The sequence below is a fragment of the Grammomys surdaster genome, unplaced genomic scaffold (assembly GCF_004785775.1).
Source record: "Grammomys surdaster isolate TR1022 unplaced genomic scaffold, NIH_TR_1.0 167, whole genome shotgun sequence".
NCBI lineage: Eukaryota > Metazoa > Chordata > Mammalia > Rodentia > Muridae > Grammomys > Grammomys surdaster.
In genome coordinates, this window is record NW_021604615.1 from 57,149 (window position 1) to 68,692 (window position 11,544).

The following is an 11,544-nucleotide window of genomic DNA, read 5'->3' on the forward strand; positions in this document are numbered from 1 at the left end:
CTGCCCTAAGGCTAAACTCAACAGAGCCATCAACCTCTAGTCATCTATCTGTCATTCACTGCTCTGAGTTCTAAAACTTGGATGTTCTAATAGTCTACTTTACTTGCATCTCTCTAGCAATCTGATTAATATTTAAAAGACTTCCAATGTACAAACAAACTAGACCTATATAAGAGTTCAGTGCTGTAGTTGTTTCGTACATTCTTATACATTTGAGAGATAACTCACAAGTAGAACATTAGCTACCTCATGGGTATAAACTGGAAAACATCAAGAGGCTGACAAAAATCTGCACAGCCCATGGGTAACACAAAGATAAACTACTAAAGTGAAGACAGATCTGGTGGACCTCAGACACTGTAAAATGCAGATTCAACACCAGCATAAGACAAAGGTACATAAGCCCAGTAACCTTCTACCTCTCCCACCCTATGCATGTGACAGTTTCCAGTTTTCAAGGACCTAGAAAGAAGCCGCTCCAACATTATTACTATTATTACTATTATTATTATACCCATTATATTTTATTGTCCCTCAGCTTTTTGTCTTTAATACAATATCAGATGTATTTTTATTTCATTTATTTTTTAAAATGGTTACAACTTTAAAAAAGAATTATTACTTCACTTCCTACATTCACCTAATTTGTGAACTTTTTTCATTAGTGGGTACTCTTTTTTCTCCTTCTTTTGTTTCACTCCCCCCCCCCTTGAATTCTGTCCTATAGTTTTAGTAATATTTAATGGCTTTTGTTTAAATAATGTTTTAATTTTTATTCCTCTCCATATATTTAATTTTGAACTTTTTCATTCCTTAGGGGTTTTCCCCTCCTTTCTGTGTTTAATCCCTTGCTCCTTTTTTTCCCTCTTCTTAACACTTTTCAACCTTTTATCTTCTCATTTATTTAACCTTGGCTGTCTTCTATTTCTTTCTTTTCCCAGCCTCTTTCTTTTACCTCATTAATGCATTAGAGATACATTTATCCTAAATAATTTTTAACTTTATAACACATTCTATACGAATTTTCCCACTGTCTGGCTTATGGTCATCAGTGATGTATTAGTGGGCTTTGATTTTATGTATATTTCTACATTTTCTATACTTTAGTGTTGAGCTATCAGAACTGTGTTCCCCTCGCTGACTGGTATTGGGAATTAAAACCTGAAGAAAGGATTTAATTTAATTTAATTTAATTGGGAATTAAAACCAGGAAGCTACCCATGTATAATCTCCAAGTAAAACCAGAAAAGTTATCTAAACCAACAAATGTATATATTCCATCACAAAATACACAAGCAAACAGGAAAAAGTAACATAACAGGATGCCTCCAAAATAACACAACTTTTCAACTGCTGAATTTAGATACTGAAATAGGTAAAAATACCAAATGAAGATATCAAAATTCTCTGCTATACATTTGTGGCCAAGAATCTAGAGTTTGGCAAGGCTCAGCAGATAAAGGTGCTTTCTGCCAAACCTGAGTTCCTGGGGTCAGTTCCCTGAATCTAGAAGGTAGAAGAAGAAACTGACTTCCATAAGTTGTCCTCTGATTTCTACATGAATATACAGGCGTATGCACACATGCATGCACACACACAATTAATAAACATAAAAATATATAAAAATTTAAAAAGAAACATGAAATGGAGGAAAATATCTTAATGGAGGCATAAAATAGAAAAGGGTAAAGGAATACATGTGATAAGAAAGCAGAAGTCAGAACTAACTGGAGGGGGTTTCTGGGGAGGACAACAGATGAGAACAAATTATGTCACACATGTTTGAGGATGCCATGCATTAAAACTAGCACGTTTAACCCTTAAAAATTAGTTTAAGACTTTACTATTAAAAATGATCAATGACTCCAAGGAGGATTAAAAAGAAACAGATTAATTCAATCCAGGACCTAGGAAACAAAGTCAGAAACACAGAATACAGCTTGGAAAAATATATTCATAAGAGAATTCAACTTACCTCAACCAACACCTCAAACACATTTGTGTGCCAGACTGCCCACCATCCAGATGGTTCAAGGACTTTTTCCAAGAAGCTGACTGTGAATTCCTTTACCTCAGAGGCCTTACAGTCAGCTACAAATTAAATAAGAATTGGAAATGTATAGATAAGAAGTTAATAAATCCATCTGAATCCACTTTCTGAGAACAATCTGACAATCTGTGGACAAGCTACTTGCAAAATAAAACTACAAGAAAAGAAATTACTCACCTAAAATATAATCTTGATAGGCTCTGAATCGCTCATAAAACAGAAGTTCATTTGTTTGGATAATTTGTGGAAAAAGAATTTTTCTTTCAGGCATGAGAGATTTTACAGTGGCACCTGGATCAGCATGATAGCCACGATCGCTGCATGGATCTGCATCGTGGAATAAACCTAAAACAATATAACACAAAGACTCAACTATCTAGTGTAGCACTCATGGGCTACACTACTTTGGCTCCCAACAGGTTGCACTTGAACACCTGCCCAAGAGTTATCTGGATTCACGAATGGAAGACAAACACACACAACACACACACACACACCAGTTAATTTGAAAATGCCTTGGCTAGCTCAAATTACTCGGCAGTTCTAATTCTTCCTACAGCATGCACACATTTCCCTCCTGTAATCCTGGCTTAACACCTTCTAATTCTACATTTTATCTTTGTTGCCCTGGCTCCTTCTGGCCAGCTCCCCTAGTCTTTGCTGCCCAAGACATTTCTGGGCAGCCCTTTCAGGGGCCCATATTCCTTCTCACCTACATTTCAGATTTTCCTTCTGCAGCTCTCAATCTGATCCATCTCCCTCTGAATCGTGGCAATTCCTCTCTTTCTTTCAGTTCCTAGCTTGCGCCCCCTCTTTCTCCGTCCAGCCATTGGCTGTTGGTTCTTTATTGGTTGTTCAAAAACCAATTGGGGGTAAGGACCTTTAGCATTTGGACAGATTGTCGACTAATTCAAAGCATTAGAAACAATCCCTAACATCTAGTTATCAGATAGTGTTCCTAACTGCAAGTCTATTTTAAAGGATTTTTGTTTTTAATTATTTGTATGTGTTTAACCCTGTGTGGGCATGAATAGGAGTGCCAAAGGCCAGAAGCACTGGAACTCTCCGTGCCTACTAAACTACCTCACATGGATGGTGGAATTTGAATGTGGGTGATCCACTGCAAAAGCAGTACTATTAACTGAGCCAGCTCTCCAGATCCCAGGATTTTTATTTTTTACTATAATTAGCAGGGTTAGACCAAATATCTTGTAGCTAATTTTTCCTCTAAAACAATTCCACCAATATATATTTTAAAAAGGAACTACATGGAGCTGGGGAGATGGCTCAGCAGTTAAAAACATATACTGTTCTTGCAGAGGACCAGAGTTTAATTTCTAGCACCCATGTGGCAGTTAACAATCTCCAGTTCCAGGAAATCTAATGCCCTCTTCTGGCCTAGGCAAGCTGTTTCAGGTACATAGTATAAGTATTCCTGCTTGGATGGAAGGGTATCCTGGGACTCAGAAGCCCAGGAATCACACAGCTCTGAGGGGGAAAGGTATCCCAGTGAAAGGGCATACTGAGATACAGGGGGCCACAAACCACACAGCTCTTGAGAGAAAGCCTCCTCAGCAGAGATGTTACAGCTCCCAGGAGAGGGTATCACTAGCTGAGCTGAGGGGCTCAGGAGCTTCAGCCCCACTCCACTTCATCAATTCTTCTCTTCATTGCTCCTTGGCTTCTTCCAATAAAAGAGTCACACCAGGCAGCAAATCTCATAAAACAGATTAATTGGAGAGTCCATAGTGTGGAGGGACAAATCTAGGGATGGATGCCTCTGCCCCTAGGAGCAGACAGTAGGGAAATGGAAAAAGGGCTTACATAGGAATTCTTGGCGGTGGGGGGGGGGGGGGGGGGGGGGGGGGGGGGGGGGGGGGGGGGATTTTTTGGGGGCGGGGTTTTATAGATTTAGGATTTGGTGCTTTTTTGTTTTTTGGGGTTTTGTTGTTGTTGTTGTTTGTTGTTGTTGTTTTTGGAAGCTCAGAGATTGGTTCTTCCCAGTTTGTGGGGTTCCTTTAGGAATGATTAGGAGGTATGTCATTGTTGGATGAGGTATGTCACTAAGGGTGGGCTTTGAGGTTTATGAACTCTTCTTCTTGCTCACAGCACTGTCATTAGGACAAAATAGCAGCCTATGGAATGGGAAAATATCTTTTCCAACCCTACATCTGACAGAGGGCTAATATCCAAAATATATAAACAACTCAAATAGATATGAACAAACCACATAACTCAAAAAAAAATGAAGCTAAACAGAGAAATATCAACAGAGGAACCTCTAATGGTCAAGAAACACTTTAAGAAATGTTCAATGTCCTTAGTCATTAGGAAAATGCAAATCAAAACGACTCTGAGATTCCCTTTTATACCCATTACAATGGCTAAGATTAAAAGCTCAAGTGACACCACATGCTGGCGAGGATGTAGAGCAAGGGGAACACTCTTACACTGCTCGTAGGAGTGCAAACATGTACAATCTCTCTGGATGTAAATTTGGTGATTTCTCAGAAAATTGGGAATAGTTCTACCTCAAGACCCAGCTATACCACTCCTGGGCATATACCCAAAAAGATGCTCCATCATACCACAAGGACAATTGCTCAACTATGGCAGCAGCTTTATAGCCAGTAACTGGAAACAATCCAGATGCTCTTCAACCGAAAAATGGATAAAAATGTGGTTCATTTACACAAATGGATTACTATTCAGCTATTAAAAAGGACATCATGAAATTTGCAGGCAAATGGATAGAACTGAAAAAATATTATCCTGAGTGAAGTAACCCATACCCAAACAGACATGTATGGTATGTATTCACTTATAAGTGGATATTAGCCATAAAGTACAGCATACCCACGATACAATCCACAGATCCAAAGCAGCTAAATAACAAGGAGGGCCCAAGGGAGGATGCTTGAATCTCATTTAGAATGGGAAATAAAATAATCATTGGTGGTGGATAGAGGGAGGAAACTGGGTGGGAGTGGGGATGGGGAGGGGAAGTGTATGTGGGGAATCAGGTGTAGGGAGAGCAGGGCATCTCTAGGATGTACCAGAGACCTGATATGGGGGAGGCTACAGGGAGTCTATGAGGGTGACTCTGGCTGAGACTCCTAGCAGTGGGGGATATGGAGCCTAAAATGGCTCCCTCCTGTAACTAAGCAGGACTCTCAGTGGAGGGATAAGGAAACCAACCCACCCACAGAACTTTTGACCTAAAATTTGTCCTGCCTAAAAGAAGTGCAGAGACTAAGATGGAGCAGAGACTGAGGGAATGGCCAACAACTGGCCTAACTTGAAGCCCATCCCATAATAAAGAACCAATCCCTGACACTATTGATACTCTGTTAGGCTTAACAGTTGGGTAAGAATTGAGGACCTGGAGTGGATAGGAATTCTACAAGAAGAAAAGAGTCAACTAACCTGGACCCTTAGGGGCTTCCAGAGACTGAACCACCAACCAAAAGCATATCTGGGCTGGACCAAGGCCTCCTGCACATATGTAGCAGAAGTGCAACTTCGTCTTCATGTGGGTCACCCAACTGGAGTGGGGACTGTCCCTGTTTCTGTTGCCTGCCTGTGGATCCTGTTCCCCTAACTGGGTGACTGACTGTCCCAGGGCAGAGGAGTACCCAAGGGAGCTTCACTTTTTCCTCAGAGAAAGGAAGGGGGTGTGGGGGAGAGGGTTCTAAGGATGGTACTGGAAGGTGAGGAAGAGGGGGCTGCAACTGGGATGTAAAATAATAAATAAATTAATGGGGAAAAAAGCAACTTAGGGAGGAAAGGGTTTATTTCATGCATAGTTGCATATAACAGTTCATAATCAAAAGCAGGCAGGAACAAAAGCAGGGAAGGGAGCAGGAGGCAGGAGCTGATGCAGCGGTCATGGAAGGGTGCTGCTTACTGGCTTGAATATCATGGCTTGCTCAGCCTGATTTCTTAGGACCACCAGCTCAGGGACAGCACCATTCACAATGAGTTGTGTCCTCCCTATCAAATATTAATTAAGAAATCTCCTACAGCCTGATAAGATTTTATGCAGGCATTTTCTCAGTTGAGGTTCAGTCCTTTCAGACACTTCTAGCTGTGTACAGATAACATAAAAGTAGCCAGCACAGTTACCATCACCCCAGAACATAGTTTTAGATTACCCCAATGTCTTAGTTAGGGTTTTACTGCTGGGAACAGACACCGAGACCAAGGCAAGTCTTATAAAGACAACATTTAATTGTGGCTGGCTTACATGTTCAGAGGTTCAGTCCATTATTATCAAGGCAGGTACATGGCAGCATCCAGGCAGACATGGTGCAGGAGGAACTGAGAGTTCTACATCTTCATCTGAATGGTGTTAACAGAATACTAACTTCCGGGCAGCTAGGAAGGTCACACCTTCTAATAGTGCCACTCCCTGGGCCAAGCATATACGAACCATCACATTCCAATCCTGGTCCCCGCAGGCTTGATCAAACATATGAGTCTATAGGGGCCATATCTAAACATAGCATAATGCAAAATACATTTAGTCCAAATTCAAAAGTCCCCATAGCCTACAGCAGTCTCACTAATGCTGAAAGTCCAAAGTTCAAAGTTCTCTTCTGAGATTCATCCAATTACTTAACTGTAATCACCAAGGCAAGACAGGAAAACATCTGGGCAAACTCCAAACTCTGTTTCTCCATAGCTGATGTCAAAGCAGTCTTCAGATCTCCAACTCCTTTTTCATCTTTGTTGACCAGCAACAAACTTCTTTCTCCTTTTTTCACTCACTCTTAGAAGCTTTCCTCAGCAGATATCCCACAGCCCTGACATCTTTAATATCGTGAGTCTCCAAGGCATCTTCAAATTCACAACTTCTTGTTCCAATGTCTGGGATCTACACATGACTTTCTGAGCTCTTCCAAAGGCCTGCCATCACTTCTCCAGCTCTGCACTCTGTAGCATGCTAAACTCAGGTTGATCCACTGCCTCTGGTGTTCTTGATGATCATCCCCATGGTAATGGGAACTCCAATACACTGGAGTCTTCTGCTGCAACTAGGCTTCACCAATAGGCTCTCATAGGCTCTCTTCATGATGCCAAGCCTCAACTCCTTTACATGACCCTTCAGTTGTGGGCCATCAACTACAACGGAGGCTACACCTTCACCAATGGCCTTCCATGGCCTCTCACAGTGCCATGCCTCAGCTGCTCTTCATGACCCCTTCATGCCTTTAAAACTAGTACCACCTGGATGACTCTTACACATTACCAAGAACAGCTGCAGAATGAGGCATTACCTTGGCTATCTCTGAAACACAGCTTCTTTGTGCTCTCAGAAAACTTCCCAGAAGATCTCACCTCAGTGATGATGGTCTCTTCTTAATCACTGCTAATTTCTTAGCTCCAGCTAACCAGCATTCAATTGTCCCAGTAGTCCCTTCTATTTTTCACTCTAACACCAGAGCCACATGCCAAAGCTGCTGAGTTCTGCTGCTTTCTGGGGCTGGAATATAGCCCCTCTTACTCCATTACCAGCTTTCTGTTTTCCAACTCCCTCTCTGCCTAAGCTTGGCTTTCCTGGAACTTGTTCTGTAGATTGACTTTGAACTCAGAGATCTGCATGGCTCTGTCTCCTGTAATGCTGGTATTCAAGGTATTTACCACCATCCCTGGATTTAAGCTTTTCTTCACCTAGAACATGCTTTGTCCCAGGCTGGCCTTGAATTTAGACATCTGTTTGGCTTTATCTCCTGGGATTAAAGGTGTGTAGCACCATGCTTGGATCTAAACTTAGCTGCGTAAGATCTTGCCCCCAAATCCTTTAATCTTTTATCTCCTAGAACATAGGGTTCAGTTCTGTTTCATTTCCTGGTGCTCCTTTAATACTTGAACCATATATTTTATATTTTTTCTTTCTAAGCTTGCTATGCTTGTTCAAAATGCTCTTCATGATACTTAACCAGAGAACAAAGTCTCTGCTGGGCTATTTTGAGACTTCCTTTGTCAGTGCAATTAATATAAATCTCTTTATCTTAAACTCAGGTAAACTCTTCAGACAATGGCAAAAGGCAGCCACATTCTTCACCAAAATGCCACAAAAACAGTCTCTAGGCCACATTCTGAAATTCTTCTTCACTGAAACTTCTTGAGCCAGGTCTGCACAGTTCAAATCATACTCAGCAACAAAGTCTTCCACACTAGGATACTAGGGTAGCCCATTAACCCCAACTTAAAGCCCTCCACTGCTTTATAAAGTTCCAAAATCCACATTTCTCAAAACAAAAGCATGGTCAGGCCTATCACAGCAATACTCCAGTTCCTAGTACTAACTTCTGTTTTAGGGTTTTACTGCTGGGAACAGACACCATGACCAAGGCAAGAGTTCAGTCCATTATTATCAAGGCAGGAACATGGCAGCGTCCAGGCAGGCATGGTGCAGGAGGAACTGAGAGTTCTACATTTTCACCTGAAGGCTGTTAACAGAATACTGACTTCCAAGCAGCTAGGAATAGAGTCTTAAAGCCCACGCCCACAGAGAATCACCTACTCCAACAAGGCCAAACCTTTTAATAGTGCCACTCCCTGGGCCAAGCATATACAAACCATCACACCCAAATTCTATGTTACAATGTAGACGCAGTTTCATTAAGTTTTTTTTTAATAGTAACAAAATAAAATAAGTCATAAATCAAGGCATTCTTCAAATATATTGGTGAAAACATAAAAGGCAAGTTATAGCCATATAGATAGCTCTCAGCTATAAACCTCAGATGCTGATAGCATTCTTAGCCCTTTGATTGGTAGAAACTAGAGTTTATTAAGTTGATAGATTCCAAATGCTTTTTAGCTGTATCTGTCTTTAAAATTAAAATTATATTAAAAAAAATTTCCAGGCTGGAGAGATGGCTCAGTGGTTAAGAGCACTGACTGTTCTTCTGGAGGTCCTGAGTTCAAATCCCAGCAACCACATGGTGGCTCACAACCATCTGTACCGGGATCTGATGCCCTCTTATGGGATGTTTGAAAGCAGATACAGTAAATAAATGGATAAACCTTAAAAAAAAATTTCCCCGCAACAAGTAGAAAAATGAACTCATCTACCAGAGACATTCATGTTTATATTTACATATTAAGAATGAGTACCACAAGAAAGCTAAGATTCCTATTACCTCACATAGCTTCTTTAAATGGCGAGAATACACTCTACTCTTCATGCTGTTCATTAAGTTTTGTTTTTGTTTTTTCCTTTCTTTTTTCGAGACAGGGTTTCTCTGTATAGCTCTGGCTGTCCCGGAACTCACTCTGTAGACCAGGCTGGCCTGGAACTGCCTCTGCCTCCCAAATGCTGGAATCAAAGGTGTGCATCACCACTGCCTGGCAAAGGTTTGTTTATTTATTTATGTATGTATATGAGTACACTGTAGCTGTCATCAGACACACCAGAAGAGGGCATCATACCCCATTGCAGATGGTTGTGAGCCACCATGTGGTTGCTGGGAATTGAACTTAGGACCTGTGGAAGAGTAGTCAGCGCTCTTAACCACTGAGCCATCTCTCCAGCCCCATTCATTAAGTTTCCTTTGACAAACATGGCCTCAGTTTCCCTTTGCTTTGGGAAACCATCAAGTAAACTCTATTTCTCTAAGTTCAGTGTTTTATTGTGACTGTTGTTTTGGTTTGGTTTTATGCAGGCAAAGTTTCTTGTAGCCCAGGCTGCTCTCCAATTTATTAGGTAGCCAAGGATGGCCCTTTATTCCCATTGCTCCTGCTACTACTACACTCAAGTGCTGGGATCACAGGTATGCACTATTATTCCTGACTCGTAAATGTGACTTTTAATATTTCATATATGGCAGTATACAAATTTAGTTCCTTACAGCTACTTTAAAGCTGACACTTCATATTATAACATTTTCACATAGGAAATACTGTTTTCTAAGGCAGTAAAACTGTACAAATGAAACTTTTGGCTGTTCACAAAGTACGTTAGTTGCAGAATTAAGTCACAGCTATGATTTCTCACTTCAATCAAACTCTTTTATTATACATTATAACTGAATGTGTTAACATAAACTAGCCTTAAAAAATCATCAGGGCCAGGCATGGTAATTCATGTCTTTAAACCCAGTACAGGTGGAACTCTGAGTCAGAGGCTGGCCTGGTCTACATAATGAGTTTCATGTCAGCCAGAGCTACGTAGAGACCCTGCCTCAAAATAAAAAAGGAACTGAGGATATTGCTCAGTGGTAGAGCACTTTTCCTAGCATATGTAAGGACATAGTTAGGCAAATAAAAATTAAAATGGAATCCCCATGACAAGGTACAAAGAACTTGAGGGTTAGAAAATCTGGGTTATTTTTATTTCTAGATTCTATTCGAACTCAGCTCTGCTGTCATCTGTCCTCATTGTTTAGGATCAGAGTTCAATGTTGTTTTTATAAAGGAGAAGTGTAGCACATGATCCCTTAGATGTAGGTTAAAAAAAAAAAACTTGGCTCAGCAAATAAATGAATACTGCTCCCTGTGTCCCTTTCATCTGGGCAATCTCCACCCAGATCCAACTCTTTCTCTTCTCCAGAAGCTGAGTCAAGAGGATAGAGAACCTAAATTGGGCACAGTATCTGCCGACTCCGAAGTCGTGAGAGTGGGGCCAGGCCCGGCGCAGCACTCCCCACGCAGGTAATCGCGTCCTAAGGCTGTTCAGGCCCGGCCGGCAACCATAAAAACAGCCCTCCGACACGGACTGAGGTGCTCACCTTCCTTCCAGGACGTCGAATCCTCCTCCGCCGCCAAGTCAGGTCTCGATGGAACCATAACTTTAGGTTCCAGAACTACACCGGTCCGCAAATCATCAGCCATTTCAAATTTACGCGGGCGGCTGTCACAAACCAGAACGCGATGACGACATCACTAGCGTCGGTACTCGGATAGAGGAGCCTCTTCAGCTTTCAGTAAATGCTCTGATAGTGCTTCAGCGCCACCTATGGGATTGGCAGACTGTTCTGGAGCAAATTCTTCCCAGTCACTGGTTTAGCCAAACAAAAGGAAGTAGAATGTTAATATAATTTGGAATGATTTCTCAAAAATCAGTAAGGCGAACTTGGATGTTGAGCATAGTAGAAAAGATAATGAAAGTGAAATGATTAAGTTATGCCATCTTGATTAACTCTATTTTATGTTTGCTTAAAGAGTTCTTTGGCCAGCCGGGCAGTGGTGTCACATGTCTTTAATTCCAGCACTTGGGAGGCAGAGACAGGTGGATTTCTGAGTTTGAGGCCAGCCTGGTCTACAGAATAAGTTGCAGGACAGCCAGGGTTACACAGAGAAACTCTGTCTCGAAAAACCAAAAGAGTTCTTGGGCCAGTTGGCCTTGGCAACACCTTTTAGACTTCCAGGGCCTTGCCCATGGTCCAGAGGTATTAATCGAAATAATTGGCAAGTTATGTCCAAAATAACTACTATTTTTTGCTAATAATAAATGTTTCTAGATTACTCTAACATCCACTTTACTT

General features: G+C 41.3%; 1 protein-coding gene across 1 annotated transcript in view; it reads right to left on the reverse strand.

The window, feature by feature from the left end:
• Positions 1 to 10,896, reverse strand: part of Shcbp1 (SHC binding and spindle associated 1) — a 33,650-nt gene extending 22,754 nt beyond the window's left edge. The window contains exons 1-3 of the mRNA XM_028766382.1: positions 10,789 to 10,896; positions 2,228 to 2,395; positions 1,976 to 2,091 (exon numbers count right to left, since the gene is read on the reverse strand). Of these exons, the coding sequence (XP_028622215.1) occupies positions 1,976 to 2,091; positions 2,228 to 2,395; positions 10,789 to 10,891 (387 nt within the window). The 5' untranslated portion in view covers positions 10,892 to 10,896. The remainder of the gene's footprint in view (positions 1 to 1,975; positions 2,092 to 2,227; positions 2,396 to 10,788) is intronic.
• Between the last annotated feature and the right edge of the window lie 648 nt (positions 10,897 to 11,544).